Source organism: Leptopilina heterotoma, unplaced genomic scaffold (genome assembly GCF_015476425.1).
Source record: "Leptopilina heterotoma isolate Lh14 unplaced genomic scaffold, ASM1547642v1 Lhet_381, whole genome shotgun sequence".
Classification (NCBI taxonomy): domain Eukaryota; kingdom Metazoa; phylum Arthropoda; class Insecta; order Hymenoptera; family Figitidae; genus Leptopilina; species Leptopilina heterotoma.
The window spans coordinates 227,695-249,310 of NW_025111056.1; the positions used below are offsets into that span (position 1 = coordinate 227,695).

General features: G+C 30.5%; 1 protein-coding gene and 1 non-coding gene across 7 annotated transcripts in view; both read left to right on the forward strand.

The window, feature by feature from the left end:
• LOC122505964 (neurobeachin) overlaps positions 1 to 21,616 on the forward strand; it is a 170,280-nt gene that overhangs the window by 58,783 nt on the left and 89,881 nt on the right. For 4 of the 6 annotated variants that reach the window (XM_043617873.1, XM_043617874.1, XM_043617875.1 and 1 more), the window contains exons 20-37: positions 29 to 238; positions 316 to 1,918; positions 4,065 to 4,266; positions 4,416 to 4,569; positions 4,643 to 4,822; positions 5,466 to 5,606; positions 5,693 to 5,800; positions 5,885 to 6,056; positions 7,979 to 8,359; positions 10,542 to 10,669; positions 11,440 to 11,538; positions 13,036 to 13,243; positions 13,316 to 13,654; positions 17,176 to 17,302; positions 17,493 to 17,601; positions 17,830 to 18,005; positions 18,808 to 19,082; positions 19,674 to 19,810. In XM_043617873.1, the coding sequence (XP_043473808.1) occupies positions 29 to 238; positions 316 to 1,918; positions 4,065 to 4,266; positions 4,416 to 4,569; positions 4,643 to 4,822; positions 5,466 to 5,606; positions 5,693 to 5,800; positions 5,885 to 6,056; positions 7,979 to 8,359; positions 10,542 to 10,669; positions 11,440 to 11,538; positions 13,036 to 13,243; positions 13,316 to 13,654; positions 17,176 to 17,302; positions 17,493 to 17,601; positions 17,830 to 18,005; positions 18,808 to 19,082; positions 19,674 to 19,810 (4,749 nt within the window). The remainder of the gene's footprint in view (positions 1 to 28; positions 239 to 315; positions 1,919 to 4,064; positions 4,267 to 4,415; positions 4,570 to 4,642; positions 4,823 to 5,465; positions 5,607 to 5,692; positions 5,801 to 5,884; positions 6,057 to 7,978; positions 8,360 to 10,541; positions 10,670 to 11,439; positions 11,539 to 13,035; positions 13,244 to 13,315; positions 13,655 to 17,175; positions 17,303 to 17,492; positions 17,602 to 17,829; positions 18,006 to 18,807; positions 19,083 to 19,673; positions 19,811 to 21,616) is intronic. The other 2 variants (XM_043617878.1, XM_043617879.1) reach the window with 2 other exon arrangements.
• Trnal-uag lies at positions 15,364 to 15,443 on the forward strand. The gene has a single exon. It is a non-coding gene; the product is annotated as a tRNA-Leu (tRNA).

Consider the following 21,616-nt stretch of genomic DNA (forward strand, 5'->3'; position numbering starts at 1 on the left):
TGAGAAATTGTTTAATAATTGTTTATAGGTTTCCTACGAAGAATTTAAACTCCAATTTGCTCAAATGTACGAACATTATGAGAGGCAACGTTGCGACAATATAACGGATCCCGAATTGAGACAACAGAGGCCAATAAGCACAATTTCAGGTTGGGACCAACACCATCCAGTGACGAATGGCTACACGAAACCAACAACGTGGGTTAATCAGCAACAGTTGGAAATACAGCATGTGAATGTAAGTAGTCAAAATTAAATGCACACACGCACTGCTTACATGGAAAGACGACATAATATATTGGTATTCCTTTTTAGGAATTCGAGCCCCCAGAAAGTAATGATCGATTAGAGGAATCGTGCAGCTGTGATTTAAATTCAATAGACAACACAGAGAGCGACGGAAGTCCTGCACTCGTCAAATCACGTAGTGAAACGGTCGACACCCAACAATCCAGTGAAGTTGTTTCCCTTGATTCTAGACTCAGCGACAAACCGGAAACACCGACAACGGCTCGACTGAACCACGTAGAGACTCTGGCAATCTCGGAGAATCAAAGTGGTCAGGTTTCGCCAGTGACGACGACGACGACGACGACGACGACAACTCAAGAGGTCAGTGTCACAGAAACCTCAACCGAATGCTCCAGTGAAAAAGTAGAAAGCTCCAGTCCAGACTCGATGATACATGAAACTCTGACTAAGGATAAGGAAACAACCAGTCAAACCCAAGATGCCGATGTATCCTCCACGACAAAGGACACCGACGACACAACATCTGTTTCTCCTTTCGAAGATGCCGAGGACAAGAAGGAAAAAGAGAAAATTCAAGTCACAGAAGGGAGAGAAGCAGAAGCTGAAGAAAACGATAACAGCATTTCTGAAACAGAAGATACAACAGAGGAGAAAGAAGCAAGAGAAGAGGATCAAGAGAAAACTCCCGAAAACGAGAAGGAAGAACAGGAAATTTCAGACAAAAGTGTCATAGAGAAAGAAAATACAGAACAGCCTGAAAAGTTAGCGCCGAAGGAATTAAATGAAGAAAGCGAAGTAGTCAGTGAAGAAGTCAACTCGGCGTTGGAGTCTCAAGAGGATGCCGGTTTGACAGTAGATCAAGAGTCCACTGTCAAAGAAGCAACTCACGAAAGTAAAGAGGAAAAAAAAGAAGAAGAAGTAGAAGAAGAAGAAGAAGAAGAATTTGTAGAGGAAACAATTTCAAATGAAACGTCAACTGAAACGAACCAAGAGAAGGAAGAGAAAGAAGAGGTTGAACAGAAGAAGGAAGAGTGTTCGGAAACAAGTCTCAATTGCTCAACTAGCGTAGTGAAAAGCGCCGAAAACTCTCAAGTAGAGATTAAAGAATTGGAAATATTAGAAAATAGTGCGTTAATTAGAGACGAGGGTGAAAGTGTTGTTATAGATAGTAGCAAGAAGGAGGATCTCGAGGAAGAGTCAAACAAAGCAGAATCAAGCGAGCCGTCCAATATTTCTACTAGCTTAAGTGATAATGCGAACCTTCCAGTGAGGACTAACGACGAGGAAGTAACGGATAGTGTTTGTAAAAATAGCAATGTTCAAACTTGTGTAGATAATGTGATGCAAGTGCCAAATTCAACGCAGCAAATTCCAACAGTACCTACAGTCTGTGATGATGTAACTACAAGTTTACAAGACGGTGTGCCTGAAAACGTTAGTTCTAATGTGATTGCAAGAGACAATCCGTTACCAAATGGCTCAAGTTCACCACACGAGGAACACGTCAAACGAAAAACGAGTTTATCGAATATACAAATTTCCGAGGAAAATTTAGAATCTGCTGCTAGTGAACACTCCGCCCTGTCAGCGTCCCACAAATCGCAATCGCCTCAGAAACGACCAAGGAGTGCCTCGACTTCCACGCAAGTCGATCCAAATCAATTCGGTTAGTATTTATTCAAATAGTTGCTATTCAATAATTCAAGTAGTTTTCTTACTTAAATAAACTTTAATAAATAATAAATTGCCACGCAACCTGGAAAACTTGGAAATGTCAGGGAATTTTATAAACCTTGAAAAAAACATGAAAAAGTCAGCGAATTTTGATCGAAATCCTGGAAAATTGGTATTTTGTAAAATTTATTCTTGAAATCTAATCTTACATAATTATTTCAAAATTAATTGAATTTTAAAAAAGTTACGTTTACAATTTTCATAAATAGATCAACTTGAAAAGATTTTAATTTGAAATTTTGTAAAATTTCAATTTTAAATGAATTTAATTGGAAATTTTAAAAAATTTCGATATCTAAAATTCTTCTGAAATTAGTTAATTTTTCTAATATATATTTAATTGATTATTAAAAACACTAAAACAAATTGAATTTTCAAGAAATTACAAATGCTTGCAGAAATTCAATTATGTATTTTCAAAAGTAGTAAAATTCTTTTCAAAAATTCAATTATTTTCTAAAAATTTTAATCAAATACTTGGAAAAATTTTAATTATTTCAAAGATTTTCCTTCAATTCAATTAATTTTAATATACATATAGGTACTACTTTAATAAAAAAAAAACACCAAAAGAATTCAATTAGTTAAAAAAAATTGTAATAAAATTCTAGGCAAACAATTCATTATTTTCATAAATAATAAAACTCATTGCAGACATTCAATTACTTTTAATATAATTTTAATGGAATTCTTTGAAAAATGTTCTTAAAAATTTTATTAAAATTTATCAAAGAAATTCAATTATTATTTTAAAAACCTTCGCTACAATTTATTTATGAAAATTTAAGTATTACTTTCAATACAATTTTAATTAAATTTCTTCAAAAAATTAAATTATTATCAAAAATTTTTTTGAAATTCTTTGAAACAATTCAATTTTTTTCAAAATAATTTTAATAAAATTCTTCATAGAAATTTAATTAATTTCAAAAATTCGTCAAAATTCAATTATTTTCAATGTCTACTATTTCAATAAAATCTCACAAAAGAACTCAATTATTTAAAAAGAAATTTTAATAAAATTCGTCTTAAGAATGCAATTATTTTAAAAAGTACCTAATATAATTCTTCGCAGAAATTGAATTATGTTTAAAAATTTTAATAAAATTCTTGGCAAAATTTCAATTATTTTTAATACAATTTTCATCAAATTTCTCGAAAAATGAAATTATTCTTAAAAATTTTATTAAAATTTGTCAAGAGAATTTAATTATTTAAAAATTTGTTGATAAAATTCTTTATGAAAATTCAATTTTAAGAAACATTCAATATAATAAAATATTTATTTTTGTATTTGAATAATTGAATTCTCGTAGAATTTTCTAAAAAAATTTGATTTATTGAATATTGATTAATTGAAGAATATCAAAATAATCGTAATTTCGTAAAATTAAATTGCAAACAAAAGGAGATTTGAAAATTCTCAAAGAACTTTTTCAAAAAATATTTTTAAAAAATTGATTTAAAGAAAAATTTTAGTTGAAAATTCTAGTAATGAATAATCGAAATGATGAAAATAAATTTTAAAGAACTTATAGTAACAAATTAGCAAGTTTTAATTATTATATAAAACATGAAGAAAGCGATGACTCGGATTGATCGATATCTTCATGTTTTATAATAATATTCTTATATGCTATTGTATTTGAATTTTTTTTGAAAATCTTAATTCCTATGGAAAAATAATAATGATTAAATATTTCTTTAAAAAAGTAGTTATGCATGTTTTGAATAATTATTCAGTTAAAAAAATTCGTAAATAAATGTAATAGAAGATTTTTTTGTGTATCTAATCATTTTGCGAGTGAATCAGAATATTTTTTTACAGTCAGGGAAAAAATGAAAGTTTTGTCTGTCCCTCACTTGACACAGTAAATGGGTTTCAAAAATAATTTCACGACAGATGGAATTATTTCAGTAAACTTTATAATTCCAATTGACCATGAAACTATATAAAAATAATTGTATAATATAATTTGTACTCACTTCAGAAGTGCAGAACAGTATGAAACTATGTTATTAGATTTAAACTTGCTGTAGTTTTTGTCAATACGGTATTGAAGAAAGTTTTTTGGCAGATTCAAATAGAGCAGTAGCAGCAGCCGCAGTGGCAGCAGCTGCTGCAAGACAAGCAACAAATCCTTCCACGAGACCCATGTTCAGTCCAGGGCCAACGCGACCGCCTTTCAGGATACCAGAATTCAAGTGGTCTTATATACATCAAAGACTATTATCGGACGTTTTATTTTCACTCGAAACTGATATTCAGGTTTGGAGGAGGTGAGTCACTTATTATTCTACACACTTCTTTTTTCGTATATATGGCAACAAAATTTTAATTACATATTTTGGCATTATTAGCTTATTTTTAATTTCCCTTTTCCGGGAGCCTAATGTATATAAATTATAAATTATAAATTAATTTTCAGTCATTCGACCAAATCAGTTCTCGACTTTGTCAACAGTAGCGACAATGCGATATTTGTGGTTAACACGGTGCATCTGATCTCTCAACTTTCTGACAATCTTATTATGGCCTGCGGTGGGTTGTTGCCTCTTTTAGCTTCTGCAACTTCACCAAACGTAAGTACCGAATTATTAACTGAAAGTTTTTGATATTGTAATTACAACTAATTTGAGTCTAACAAAATTGCAGAGCGAACTGGATGTAATTGAACCAACTCAGGGTATGCCAATCGAAGTGGCAGTATCTTTTCTTCAAAGGCTAGTCAATATGGCTGATGTACTTATTTTTGCGAGTTCGTTGAACTTTGCTGATTTGGAAGCTGACAAAAATATGTCCAGTGGTGGAATTTTGAGACAGTGTCTGCGTCTGGTTTGTGTTATTTTTTCATTTTTCAACCTAATTAATATATTGATTTTCATCTAAATGTCTTCAACTTTTGACAAGAACGGCTTTAAATTCAATAGACCTTTAGAAGAAAAGAAATAATTTTTGAAAATTTACTTTTAAAAGTATGTAATTTGAGCGATTCCAGGTAATTTTTTGGACTAATTGATTATTTATATTTTTACCAAAAATTACTTTCTATAGGAAATACAAATGTCCACAGAAAAAATTGTTTTACCCAAATCACTTCACCTGGAATCGCTCATTTACGTAAATACTTGAAATGTATCGGAAAACTATTGGCACGCATTACTGTGTGTCAAATTCATGGAATTTTCTTCACATTCAATAATAACAAATTGCAAAAATGCACTTTATTAATACTCTTTATTCACACTCTTTATTTCAGTAGTTTAGTCGAGAAACAAGGTTTTTACACCGATTCTCAAGAAAGTCAATAGTTTAATGTAAATATTTTGAATTATATTTTCTGCGTCTGGATAGTTATTTATTTTATATTTTCGTCCTATCCTAGATTTAGAATAATTTTCAAGTCCTGATTAATCGTCGATTAACAGTCACGTTTTCAAGTGTTAGTTTTTAATCGTCGATTAAACTGCTTGTTTAGGTCTGTACATGTGCCGTTAGAAACTGCTTAGAGTGTAAAGAGCGTGGCAGAACGTACAGCATGTTAGGTCGACAGATTGGTTCTAGTAATAAATCACAGCACATACAATCACTTATTCGAGGAATTCAAATGTCACCAAAGGTGTGTATTTTAGGGAGTCCTATAGTTATTATTAAAGTTCCACTACTTGCTGTCCTGTCAGACTTAGTCAACATTCAATTTTCTAGAATATCGTGGATAATTTAGCGAGTCAATTGAGTCCTGTCAAGGATCCAGAGAAACTTCTTCAGGACATGGACGTCAATCGATTGCGAGCAGTAGTTTACAGAGATGTCGTAAGTGTTTCAATGATTCAATGAAATAAATCTCAACTTGGAAATATTAATGACTATTTTTTCCTCTTTTTTCATCGATTGCAGGAAGAAACCAAGCAGGCACAGTTTCTGTCTCTGTCTATAGTTTACTTCATCTCTGTATTAATGGTTTCAAAGTATCGAGATATTTTGGAACCACCAGTGACACCGCGACCACCTAGTCCTGTAAAAATGATTCAAACAAATGGGACAAATCTTCGACCTGCAAGTCCAACAGGTAAGATTTCAGTAAATAATTTCTTTTTTCTTGCAAAATAAAAAAGATTTTTTACTCAATCCAGAATTGATCAGCAAAGTATATACCTATACTTTGTGGCACACTAACTACTATGTAATGTAGTTAAAATAAAATTTCTGATTATATATTGTATATATAAGAAACAAGATGAAAAATAAAATTTACAGACGTAAAGAAAGTGATGGTTTGTAATTAAAGTAAATATTTATTTGAAATCCATTTAAATTGTCAAAACTCTTACATGTCAGATATTATGATTATGATGAGAAATTTCAGCCATCACGATTGATTTTATTTTCATCCTCTGATGAGATTAATGACATTACTTTTGCCTACATTTAAAAAAGAGAAAAAAAGAAAAAAAAAGAATTCAGGAAGCATGATTTAGGTAATTTTAAACGCATGTTTTGCGGTACCAATAGATGCTTAGTCTTTATGATCAAGACTATAATGGAAATATAGAATGTTACTAGAGAAATATTTTAATAAGTTTAACAATATGTATTAGTGTTTCAAACAAGTACCGACTTGAAATTTTATTATACTTTATTTATCCATTATTAATGAGGTAATACTTATACGTATTTAAAAATGTACAAAAAGAAGTGCTAATGACATTTATTTATAATAAAAAATTAAACAATAATTATTATATAGGAGGATTTTTTTTGCTGAAATTCTTGTGGCCTGAACATTATAATTATTACAATTTTAATTAAATGAAATTAACAAGTAGAATTTATCCTTTGTGATTAATTCTGAGAGTATGTTTTTTTTTTTTTTTTTTTTTTTTTTTTTTTTAACTTTTAGAGTAGATTTCAGTGAAATAGATAGGAAAGTTACCTGCTACTTGCGTTTTACTTGATTAATGTTTATTCCTTAAAAAAAGCTCGAGAAACAATAATGATACTCGTAAATAGTAAATATCAATACATATTTATAAGAAAATGTGTTAAAGAAATAAAAATATTATTCTTATTGAATAAAAAAGTGTAACAGGATTTATGCTGGTTGAACGAAACTTATAGTGTACTTTTCTAGATTTTGTTCTGATTATGCAAAAAAATGTCTCGCACCAACAGTTATATAACCAGCATTGGGAAGACGATATGATAGCACATTGATATACATATACCACCCTCTAGAAAGCATGTGTGGTTGCACTGGTAATAGATAATTTGATATCTCTTACTTTGTATCTGACAGTGAGAGTTTTGATGTTAGCAAAATATGTTCATATTGCACCACTGTTCTCCAGGTTTCAAATTCAATTTATATTTCATTGTCATCTCGTCTTTATTGCAATTGATTGATTTTGCTTCGAATTTTCTTCCATTCTCATCTAGGTACATGTAATATATTTAATCCTTTACTAAGGTCTCAAAGTTCTTTGTTCTTAACAAACTTTATTTCGTATTAAAGGATTATATAAGAGAGTTTATTAGAGAATTTCTGAATAGATTTTTGATCAACTTAAAAATTTTCAAAGAAGTTATACCAAATTATTATCAATGGTTCTGCATCTTTAACATTCATCTACCTCATATATTCATTAATTTAATTAACATTGAATAAGGAATAAAAATCAATATATATATATATATATATATACAATTAACATACCTCTACCTGTCATAAATAGTTTTTCTCAAGTTGATGGGAACCATTCTTGTCCGCTACTTTTGTATTAAAAGAATTTCGCAAATTGGCTTGGTTCAATTTTAACTGTTGGAATTTTTTAATTTAAAAAAAATAACAAATACTCGTCAAAATGTTGGTTTGAAAATGGAAAAAATAAATGGAAGAAATGTTGGCTTTGGATGGAAATGGAAAAATGTATTGATAATGATGGGAAATTGGTTGAAATGCGTATTTATATGTAGTAAAATATCGTTCCACAGCGGATGGAAATGGTGGTGGAGACGGGCGGCCTCTATTTCCACAATGGTCTCACCACGTACACCCTCAGTTCCTTCCGGGGTCACACCCCAACGCCAATGCCAATGCCAATGTCAATGCCAATGCCAATGCCAACCACCACATCAGCCAGCACCACCACCAGCACCCGCTACCAGCTGCCAGGCACCCTAACAATCGCCAACTTTCCAACTATTGTCTCTCGAACCATCATAATAACCATCACAACCATTATCCAAATAACTTTAACTACCATCGGTATCACTATCATCACCACAATAACAACAATCACCATCACGCGCTTCAAAACCATATCGATCAGCCCCGAAATGTCTATCATAATAATTCTGGTGTTGGTCTGCAAGGTAATTAATGGCTCGTTTTGTTTCTTTCACCGAATGTCTTGGTTTCAGAGCCGTAATTCTTCCACCCCATTACAAGTGTTTGCAAATTACAGTTCTGACCATTACATTCAGCATGCGTGCTTGCAATCGTTTTATAGCGGTAGCTTGATTATTATTACACACGTCCTCTTTGAAACATTATCGCTTTATGCATCTCTCTATAGTCTCTATTGTGATTTATGTGACGTCCGACAACACCTTTCAAGCATATTAATACCGCTGCAATGATATTGACGGGCGGCAATTCAAAATTATTACCAATAGCAATAAATCACAATCACATGCTCGCATGTGATGCATGCATTTGAAAAAATTCATTTGTCAAAATCTTTGAAAATCTTTCAATTTAACAAAACCTCATTGGCCGAATTTCATTTCCAACAATATTGTAAAGGCTTGCAAATATTCAGCTCTTGCTTTTGTTTATTCTATAGTAATTCCTCTCTGAGTGCATGACACGTTTTTTCTACTTTTGCTTTGCATTGTCTTCTAATTTTTCATTTAGTTTGTGCATGAGTGAATAACATTTCTAAATAAGAATTAACAGAAATTATTTAAATTTCAAACAAATGAAGGGCAGATATTCTCAAACTACTTCATTTTCATTTCTTTCTCTTCAGTTCTCTCCGTTTTTCCAAATGTTGCCTTTGCCCATTGACCTTTAGTTTTCTTTTTATTTTTATAAACTCCTCCACCACAAGGTTTTGTTTCGCATCCTACACTCAGGGCTCGAACTATAGGTCTGTAACTTTGCTTCAAGTCCGTAAAAGTCCGTTTTTTTATAACAAGTCCATAAAGTCCGTAATTTCATTGAAAAAGGATGAAAAATTCGTAAATTTTACGACATAATTTGGAGAATTTTAGAAAAATTACAAATGATTGCAGAAATTCAATTATTTTCAATATTTAGGGGAGAGTGGTCCTAAGTTGGCCACCACTTTTTTTCGCTGGTGTATAAGGAAGAAATGCATATTCTTTTCAATTACGCAGAAATTTTACAAATTTGATACATTTAGGAGAATAAAAACGCATTATTTAACTATTTTTGATTAGAAAATGAAGCATTATTTTATTAAATAAAGGAACTAGCGCACACACTCATTTAGAAATTTTTAATTATTTATCTCTTGTAGCTGCTCTCGAAAAAACAAGAAAAATTAAATTTTTTTGGTCGTAAACAATATTATTGTCTTCACAATGCCTAGAAGAATCTTAGATTATAATTAGGTCCATAAATTATATCATGGTTTATCAATATATCATACCACAAAATTATAGATTCGTCCAGTATACCATCTCTGAGAAATGCAGGGTGGCCAACTTAGGACCACTCTCCCCTACTATTTTCATAAAATTTTCCAAAAGAATTCAATTATTTAAAAAAAAATTTAATAAAATTCTACACAAACTTTTAATTATTTTCAAAAAATAATAAAAATTTCACAGGAATTCATAGGTATTCACATTTAATTATTTTCATAAATAATAAAATTCTTTTTAGGAATTCAATTATTTTCATAGATAATAATAAAAAATACTATTAAAAATAATAAAAATTTGAAAATTATTAAAAATAATAGATTTAAAGAAGAATTTTAGTTAAAAATTCTTGTGAATAATAATTGAATTGTAAATGATTTTATCACTCGGTCATCTTTAATTATTATAAAACATGAAGAAATCGATCACTCTGAGTCGAAGATAGTTGTGAAAAATTGAATTTCTAGTTTTAAGTAAAATGTTCTCTTATTTGACTCGGACTGGTTATATTTTTGTCAGTAATAATTGGTCCGTAAAGTCCGTATATTTTGAAATAAGTACTTGAACTGATTCGAGCCCTGCACACTGAATATCCCGCGGCGCATTGTTTTCATGAGATTAATAACATTATTTTTTCTACCAAAGGGTAGTTTCTACTTTCGAATATAATTTTAAAGGAAATGCCATGAAATTATCATTTTGCACGACTTGTTATGAGCGACGTGCGCGTTAAATGGTATTTAACATTATTTCCTTAAATATTGTTTAAGAACGTTCATTTATGTTCGCATGAACTCTGCGATGCTGGCGTGATTACTGCGAGTGTGATGTTGTTCGGGCAAAGAATCACGATTTAAGTAACCTCCTTTATTCTGCATTTCAGGAAGTGGTCGAGTAAGCCATTCGGAGTCACAAGACGATGGCGAGTATGAGGTTATAGTAGTCGACGAAAATAATTCATCAATTTTGGCTGATCACGACGTTCCTTCCTCCGGCCCCCCCTCGACAAAGGTAAACGTAAAACTTTATTTTTCTCCATTCTTCTAGCTAGCAAATAAAATAATATTTTTTAAGAAAACAAAGTAGATATTTGGACAACTAATAATATTGAAAAATTAAATTATTATTATTATCATCATCAAGCAAAGTTAGAGTTTGTAAAAAAGTATAATTTGCGTATATCATACATCGTTTGTGCATCTTTTTTCAACCCTCTGTCTGAGTTGGCAATTTTCTTGGTCTAAAGAGTCTAGTCGCTTAAACAGAGTCTGCATGAATATTAAATAAATTTTTACGAAAATATCAAGTAACTGCTTGTAGCTTTTACATTATAACAATGCGCTTAACTTTGACAGTGCTTGAACATATTATTATAGGCAAATGAAGGTTCTCCACTTTTCCTATCAAAACTGAGATTTCTAGGAACAAATGGTTCCTAAGTAAATTAATTTAAAAATTCAATTGCAAAAGTATTCTCATTTGTGTAAAGTACCAATCAGTAGTGTAGTAAGTAAAATATAGTTAAAAGAAGGTAAAGTTTTTTAAACCTCGCATTTAAATGTAAAAAAAGAAAAAGGTAATAATTTTGAAAAATATGTAATGGTGATATTTAATATTTTGTTAATAAAATCTTATTAACCTATTAGCAGAGCTTTTTAAATGATACCTAATATATAACTGCTCTCTAGTTTTGCAGCATGCACACATTTTTTCTTATACTTTCAATCTTAATCTCCTCTTTGCTTGTATTGCTATATATAAACTAACTACTGGTTCTGAAGGCTGGTCCTAGGCCACGGAATATTCGCGAAGATTACACCTCGACAGAAACCTCTCTTGGCACTTCTGCGGGATCCGAACTTCTGCCCCGAAATCCGCAGGTAACTTTTCCTAAGGTTGCGGTGGATAAACCAAATTTTACCTATTACATTTTCAACATTATTTTTCTGTCAATTATTTTACAAAATTCAATAAAAATTAGTATGATCTTAAATACATTTTACAAAAGACATAATGCAAAATTTAAAAAGAAATTTAAAAATTACGTGACCGAATTTATAAAGAATATAGAAAAAATATATAACAGCTTCGAAAGTGGAATCCTCTTTATCTCTCTGATCAGGTAATAGATTATCTTGTTAAATTCGATAATTATAAATTATTTATTTCACGTCTTATATGTTTAATATTCCTCTCACTCGGTATATATTCAGCATTTCTCTCATTTTATAAAACTTTTCTCTTTTCTAGATTTATATTTTTCCTAGAAAAGCTTATATTGGAAGGCTTAGTTTAATCGATTTTATGTATATTTCACGAGATTGCCTTTCTATAGCGTTGTATAATATTGCATGGTAAAACGTATTTATTTTCATAGAATATACATATGGACATTTTACATACATATGACAAAAACTACGGGGAATTGTCACTTGATTGTAAAACGTACAAGTGCAGTTGGTCAATATTTTTAGTACAAAAGTAGAACTAGTTTTTGGGGAAAAATTTCCTTCTTTACTTCCAATTTAATATTAGTTATAGATGTTGTTAATATCCCGGTAAGAAGAGGTTGATTAAAATAGATTGAAATGTTTACACAAAATTTCAAAAATGACATTGGTTTGGCATTAAAAGCCTATTGAATTTTGACCATATATGTACTCATTTTAATGCATTTTATTACCTTTTCATTAAAACGAATTAAAGTGTCAGCAATATTTAAGTCATAAATGAAATTCTAATGATTACAAATTTTATGGTATTAAACAGAATAAAATTGTTTTCAATTCTAATTACCCAATAAGAAGTAAAATGTATACCGAATTAAATAGAATATAAATGTGTGCAGATGAATTATCTTTAAAGGAATTAAAACATGGAAGTTCAAAAATGACATAAGTTTGGCATTGAAATGATTCAGAATTTAGCGATATTTGTATACATTTTAATCTATTTTAATCAACCTCTTCTTACCGGGATAATAATAATAATACTTGAAGAATATATATAAAATTATTTTCTATTTACAGTTTATTTTATTTTTTTCCCTTTTTTCCACAAGACAATTCTTTTTATTATATTATAAAAAAATTACTTCTTACTCTTCATTAAAGTTTAACTGAAAATTTTCATTTTCATTTTCATTTTCATTTTCATTTTCATTTTCATTTTCATTTATCCAAAAGAAAAATTAAAATCCCATTTCTTTGACACTTATTTTCTTTAATTTCTGATTGAGTGACACTTTTCTCAAAACTGAATATAGTGCGTACTTTTCTTTCAGTAGAAGAATGTTTTGACAAAAGTACAAGGCACACCGATAAATTTGCATATGTTAATTAATTATCTTTACAAGTATGTGTTCTACCTTTCTTTAGAGCAACGATTCGAGTGAAGAAAACGGACATCGAAGTAACATTACTGGCGACCCCAGTCTATCAGAAGTGACGACCGATAACGAAAACAAGCAAAATTCATCCGAGGAAGCTTGGACTGATGTGAACTTGAACGAGGACGGAGACACAGTGCCAATAACAAATCAAAGAAATGGAACTAGAAACGTTAATAACATCTCGCGTTCTCACGGTGAGTTGCTGTCGAAAATTAAAATTCCGACAGTAAATTGTTAAGTAAAACTAACCAACCGACTTTTTGCAGGTGAACTTGCTGACAGTGAGGGAGAGGTTATTGACAGAGAAACATTTTCCAACGCAGAGCGAGGGGAAAAGCCAGTAACAGAAATTTCAGTGGTCCGAGTTCCTGATCATTTAATGGTGACGCCGTCAGCTCCAAGATCCGATGATTTACCAATTAAAGGACTTGTTGATCACATTCCAGTTCCAACGCCGACACGAGAAGCGTCATTAACTCAACAGTTGGAAACAGCTTTGGGATCTGTGTGTCCACTTCTTCGCGAAATAATGGTTGATTTTGCACCTTTTTTATCAAAAACACTCATTGGATCGCATGGCCAAGATTTACTTATGGAAGGAAAAGGTATATCGACATAATTGGTTCAATACGAAAAGTACAATATAAAAATTGCAATTCCAATTGGAGAGATACCCAAAATTTAAATCTGAGCACAAGTTTTATAATAAATACGTTTGACATTATCTTGTATATAGCCAACAGTAATTCTTCTTTAGTCTTGTGATAGAGGCGTAATGGATCATTTCTATTTATTTATATAATTTTCATTTTTACTTATTCATTATTGTAAAAGATGTCATAGACAAACAAAATTTGACACTTCAAACTAATTTTTTACAGTTTCTAATTTTATGTTAGGTATTAGTTTTTCAAAACGGTTACAAGAGAACGAGGAATATCCTCTTTTTTAGTTTTTATGATGTTTCGGTTGTTTGGATTTTTACTTAATATCTAACTATATTATATTGATAGAAAATATAAAAAAATATTCCGATAACTACCACTGATCATGTGATCATGTGCATCAGGTTGTACATTTTTTTTACTTACGATTACTGTAAAATCAATTAATATAATTATTGATTTAAAAATTATTTCAGCCATATAATTTTAATGTTAATACGTACCAAACATATTTCTTTATTAAAACAATAACCAAAGAATTTTCTTAATAATTCGTCTTTTTAAATTTACTATAATTCTCTATAATTTTAAAACTTTTGAAAAATGTTTAAAGTTTAAATTTAATACAATTCAATTTCTCTATATATTTTGAAAATGTATATTTAAAACTTTAATTCATAATAATATTTGAATTTCTAAATCATAATGATACTTTTTGATCCACTACGCCCCAGGCCTATAAAAAATGATGAGAAGAAAATATGGATGATGCCATTCAGTCATTTCTTTTTTCAATTATAAAGCTAAAATAAAATGTGACCAACAATAGGAGGTTTAATAAATGTTTGAAGATATAGTTCATTGTCTTGAAACACACAATTTAGACATAGAATTTAAGTTAGAAAATGATTTATACAATACTATTAAAACACTTTTCTCACATACATAAGAAAATTTATACTATGTTTTCATAAGTTCACAAGCTATGTCATGAGCTTTTTCCGCCATGATTTAGCAAGTTTTTTTTAATGGGTTATCACATTTTCAGTTATTCATGATTTTATTGATATTTGAAAGATTTTCAAGGTTGATTGATAATTAAAAATCAAACCAAATAGTGATATTGAAAATTGAATTAGAACACTGAGAAAACTGGAGAGTCAAATTTAGAGGTTCAAAAAGTGTATGCTTCCTTTGCTTATGAAGAGAGTTAAATAGTCCTTCTAAAATAAATTTTGAATTGATAATGGAAATCTACTTGTATATTCTCTCCCATTATATCTGAGGGTTAAAAGTTGCGCAGAAAATGTGTACGATCTGATGCGCGCGAAATTATTTTTCTGACATTTTATGTATTTAATTTAGGGGTTAGGTTGCCATATTTATTCATTTCGCGCCGGATAAGGAAGGGATTTCTCAAGATGGTTAATTTGTCCCTCTGTTATAAACTCATTTTCCCTCCAAGAGAAATGGCACGAATATCTGTCAATGGTGTATTTGAACATTTAGATTGTTATCCAATAGCTAACTCTCAAATATCAACGATTTGTCCCTCCAGATGTTTAGTCCAATACTCCAGTTTTCTCAGTGAAGCTTTCTCCCCCAGTCTATCAATGTAGCCCCCACCATTTTGTTGCAATGGACTTTGAGGCAGTGTGGCCGAGCGGTCTAAGGCGCTGGTTTTAGGCACCAGTCCGAAAGGGCGTGGGTTCGAATCCCACCACTGTCAAATTTTTTTTATTTTTCAAAATAGATCTTGTTTTCATTCAACGTAAATAATTATTATGAAAAATATACGTGAACATTCTTTTTCTTCTTTTTTTTTGTTAAAAATATAAGTTTAACATTTTTATCAATTTAATTAAAATTATTGTATTCTCTAAATCTGAATAAGTTACGAAAACTCGTTCTCGTATTTATAATTTTTATTAATGAAATTTTATTTTTTTTAAATCATTTAAACTACTCTGAGAAAACATTATACTTAATTTAAATAGAAAAATAATTTTAAGTGATTTTGTTTAATTGTAATTAGTTTGTAAGCTTAATCCCAATATATAGAAAATATCTACTGCTTTGATTCAAAAATATTATTTGTTTGAATAATTATATTTCATTCAAACATATTTTCTGTCTTGATTTAAACAAAAAATATGTTTATAAATTTTATGTTTGATTCAAACTTAAAAGTTGATTACATATTATAAGTAATTTAAAAACAACCACAACTTATGTTTGAATTAAATATATTATTTCTTTAAATGAACCAAGAAAAAAAAAAAAAAAAATCTTTGAATTAAACTTAAATTTGTTTGACTACCCAGTAAACGAAAACTAATTGAAATGAATTAAAAAGAATTCACAAAGAGCTTTCGTGAATCCCGCTTTGTGACAAATACGAATTGGAGCCATGATGCAATTTTCCTGAATTCGTGAAACTGTATTGAACTTCCGAACCTTCTATCCGTACCAATTCACTGGACAAGTTTTGAGCCTTTAATTTTTTTCAATTCGTTAGCACGAATTCAATGCATTCCTTGGCCATTTCTTTCGAATGCGAATTCGTTTGGACAAATTGGTACATATTGAATTAAATTCAATTGAATATACAAAGAGCTTGAGTGAATCCCGCTTTGTGACAAATACGAATTGGAGCCTACCAAAAATGTTAATTCGTTTCAATTCATTTGAATTAGTTTTTTTTTACTGGGATAGTTAAACAAAATATGTTTGAATCAAATAAATCGTTTTCTCAGTGTACTTGAAGGTAAACAAGATTACAAAATCTGATTTTGTTTCTTGAATACTAATAAAATTTAATTTGATTTATGTCAGTTCTCCACTTTATCTGTAACTATTTAATTTTACTACAAATTTGTAACTATATAAAAATAGTATTATTATTACTAAGAAGAACGTACTTCTTTTTAACTATACTTTGGCATTTAAAATTTAGGAAAAACTTCTTTCAAGTTTCTAAAGGTGCATTATTTATTATTAAAATTGGTTTAATATCAATAATTAAATTATATACTTGCATTAAAACTGTGCACACGCACGATGTTAATGTTTCTAATATATATCTGTATAGTTAGTATGCGGGTTGTGTGCATTTTAATTTATTGGATTTTGAATTCAGTGGATTTCATGCTATACGTTGAGTTTCAGTACATTTGTTCTGAATGCACATCTATTTGCTAAATGCAGTCAACTAAATTATTATTAAAGTCATCTTTAATTGTAAAAATCATTATCAATACATAGGAGAACTACTTTCGAAATAACAATTCTACAAATTAAATTTATTATTGTAAATTCTGCTTTAGTAATGTCTTACATTTTGTGGTCAAAAAATTCTATAAAGTGCAGTCAACTGTAGAATAACTATTATCTACTAATAAAATAAAATATAGGTATATAGAAGAACGATTATACATTTTAACCGACTTTTTTCTTTTCAGGGTTAACGACATTTAAAAATAGTAATTCAGTTGTAGAGCTTGTGATGTTGTTATGCTCCCAGGAATGGCAAAATTCTTTACAGAAAAATGCTGGACTTGCATTCATTGAACTTATAAATGAAGGAAGGTAAATGAAAAATTTAATTAACTTTAAATTTATATGTAGATGATTTTTTTTTCTTTATCGGTTTCTGTGAATAAGATTGCTTTTCATTTACTTTCACGAATGATGAGTTTTCATCTAGTCTTCTACATAAGCTAAACAATTGTAATGAAATTTATCAAGAAAAATAACAACATAATATTGCCATTTGCAGACTGCTGTCATGTGCAATGAAAGAGCATATAGTAAGAGTTTCCAATGAAGCGGAATTCATCCTAAATAGAATGCGAGCTGAAGATGTTTTAAGGCATGCTGAATTTGAGGTGAAATAAACTTTATTTTATTAATGATAATTTCAAAACCAAATTATTTTCATTAATAACATTTCATTCTCAAATAAAAGACACTTGTCGCTTATTTTAATAAAAGGCGACAAATAAACAACTACATTTGATGTTCTATTTTTAATATTTTATACTAATGACATATTTATTAGAAAGTCATTATTTTCTAGCACTATCTCAGTAAGAATATCGTTTATTATTGTTTAGTCTCATTGTGCACAAACCTTATTGGATCGACGGGAAGAGGAGAGAAAGTGTGACCATTTGATAACGGCTTCGCGAAGACGAGATAATGTAATGGCTAGTCGAATTTTAGAAAAAGTTCGTAATATTCTTACAAATAAACATGGTGCTTGGGGTTACATGGATCCAATGGCTGCCAAGTAAGTTTTAAAGTATTTTTCAATTTTAGACGCGCTCTAAATTCGAATTAATAATAAAAAGTCCTCCACTAATTCAAATTAGTAAAAGTTTCATTATTTCATGTAGAAGTATAAAAGTATTTCATTTAGTAGTAACACCAAACATTTGGGTGTTTTTTTTAATTAATTTATTTTCCAAACTAATTAATAAGAAAAATAATAGATGAAAATCTGCAAAGTTTGACGAATTACAATTTCGAATAAAAAACTTTTTTAAAAAATCTATGAAACAATTAAAACCTTAAATTAAAAAAGCACATAATAAAACATTCATTCATTCATAACATAAAATTATAATATTATAGTAAATTTGTGAATAATATAATATGTAAGACAAAATGCCTTTGTTTCTGAATACAAACAGCACATTATTATTCTTTTATTAACAGACTCTTCGAAATATTACAAAAAATTGATAGAAATTATTACCATTGTAAATTAATATAAACGACTATTCACTAATTTTTTATTACTTTATTAAAGATAAATATTATAAGATGTATAATAAATTTTTTGTATAAAATATAATGCATATTTTTTTTCTCTTTAAAGTTTAAATATAAATTTTAAACCCCCTGGGCAATATTACTAATATACTTAATTATTTTTTAATAAAGAAAATGAAGATATTTTTGTATTTTTTGAAAAATCTCTCTGAATTCTGGAATTTATGAAAATTTTTCGGAAGATAGGAATTTGAAGTTGATTAATGTGACAAATGCCATTCAGCTTGAACTAATCCTATAACGAATGTGAAATTTAGGTTGACAGAGTATTGGAAATTGGATACCTGGGAAGACGATACTCGTCGGCGGAGACGTTTCGTGCACAATCCTCTGGGCTCTAGTCATCCCGAAGCAACACTCAAAGCTGCCTTGGAACATGGAGCACCGGAAGACGCTATTCTCCAAGCACGCGAAGAGTTTCATGCTCACCTAGCTGCTTCGCGTGCCTATCAACAACAACTACAATCGCCAGATCTTTTGGACGATAATGAACTTTTAGTCGACGACAGGGACTTGGATAATGATCTCACTGGTAGGAATGATCAAACTTTACTAATATATATATATATTGTTTTATTATACACTTGGAAAGTGTACAAAAAAGTAGATTATCTCTTTTTTTCTTCCTGTATTATTTTTTTATGTAGTTACTCAAATGTCACATTAGACGCAAGGTATTCTTTATTTTATATTAAAAAATAAAAACGTTACAATTATTTTTAAAAAAGTATTTCTTTAAAAGTCTGGTGCCTTCATTGCTTTCTGAAATGTTTTCTCTAAACTCTAAAGTTAGTAACTGAGAAACAAGAATTCTTCCGTTATAAGGGAATATAAACATTTAAATCAATACTTTTTTAAAAATATCATATACAATTCTTCACATTTTAAGAGTGTTCAATTTCAATGTTTGAAATGTCTAAAAAGTATAGAATATTACAAAGTATTTAGAATGATTTATCAAAAAAGTGTGTAGCATCAATTCTAAATGTGTGTGTGTGTGTAAAATGTATTAAATCTTTTACTGAAAAAGCATTGTCCGCTCAGAACATTAATTGTATACACTGTTTAAAGAAATTGAAAAAAAATATCCAAGTATTAGAATATTTTTCAAAAATATTTTCAGGTCCTGTGAATATTACAGCAAAGGCGAAGCTCATTGCGCCCGGAATCGTAGCACCAGGTGTCATGTCAATAACATCCACGGAGCTGTATTTTGAAGTAGACGAAGACGACGTCGAGTATATGAAAATGGACAATGAGGTAAGTCCTGTTCTGTTTTGAATTTTATTTATTGGGCAATCTTCGAAAGCAGTAAATGTATAGTGCAGTTAATTAATTTCCATAAAGAATAGATGTCGCAGGAAAAAATAGAATTCGCCTGAATTAGTAACTGTCAAGTTTTTATCTTGGTAAATAATTATTCTTGCTCATTTAGATATAGGTACCTGTTAAAGTTCTAAAACGAAGGCATTTGGAGCAACCTGTTGCTTTCAAAGTTATCTCTTTGACAAATGGTGACTCTTTATCACTGTGTCGCCTCATGGAGAATGCATATCTAATGAAAAGTATTAATGAAGTTCTTATCAAGCAAGTTCTACTTCTCTTCGGCTCAGTAAAACACCACATTCGCTAAGAGCTCTTTATTTTCAAAACAGAGATTTCAAAATTTCTCAATTTTCGAAACAGATTATAAACATTTTCTCCCCTCACGATCAATTTTTCTTCTGATTTATGCGCTTCAGATGAAACCAGAAAACAAGAAAATGTAACGGAAACGAGATAAGACTCATTGAGAGATATCTTGATTTTTACCTGAAACACTTTATTATACATATGCTTTATTAACGACCTCGAGAATCACTCGCTCAATAGATGTAAACCAACTTGGACATTTTCAATTCCCAGAAGTATTTTAATTAGATCCCGAGAGCAAGATTGGCACACCGTTATTCTCCTCGATAAGACACCAGTCCTCTTCCAACTTGTATTATTTTACACAGGTATAAAAAAACTTGTGACCACATCTCCAGCCCTTGGTAGCTATATAAGAATAATGGTAGAAAATTAATCATGCGTGCCAAGTCCGGAATTTGAATAAATGCGATCCATAACTGATGAGACGTGCCGAAAGCTTCTATATTCGGACTGGCCAGTCTTCTCTAACAAGAGCTAAATAATAAGCCGATTTAACACATGACAAATTCGTGAAAATAATATTAATTCATTTAGCAAATTATCTATTGGTCTTTTAGTTATTAAAATTTTTTTCAAAGTACGTTGAAAAAAATGAGTGAGAGAAAATGAGATGAGCGTGCTCATCGGCTGAATATCCGCGTTTCGTAGAGGTGGTCGTGGCTGGTCGTGGCACAGCCGAGCGAGCATATAGAGTAGAGAGGATGAAGCTTGGATGAAGAAGGTGGGAGCAGGGAGACGATTATCATATATCGGTCGTAGATCTCGCGTTTGTATAACTAGGGAATAAAACAAACAGAGGTGGGCCCCATGGGGCCGACTGATCTTCAGGGTCGGCAATTATGAGCCCCCCGCAGGGCCCGAATGTCTACCTACCTAGTTTTATCTCTTTCTCTCGCTCTGCTGGACTTGTCTTCCCTCTCCCTCTTGCTTCATCTCTCTTCTGTTTTGAATTCCTCTCCTTTTCTCCCAACACACACACACACACACACACACACACACACACGACATCTCGCGGATAGACAAGCGCCGAGGAATGCACTTGGTATTCACCTGGCTACATTCAAGGAAAATGACAAAAATCTCCTGGTCTACTTTGACAGAATTGCCCAGTTCACTAGTGCGGCAAGATTAGAATATTTCCCTAATAAAAGACGATGTGAGTGCGGTCGTAAACTGCGGCTGGTTTCTTGAAATTATTGCGAATTTAAAAGACTGTTATTCATTAGGTTACTTGACGCGTGCGCTTTACGGCGCTTTATTTGTAATAAGCACGAAGGTTCAGACTCTCATTAGTTGAGAATATATCTGCAGGGATGGGTGGTATCTTCGTAGAATTCTAGCGATGGATCACTCGATAGTCGAGTCGAGACT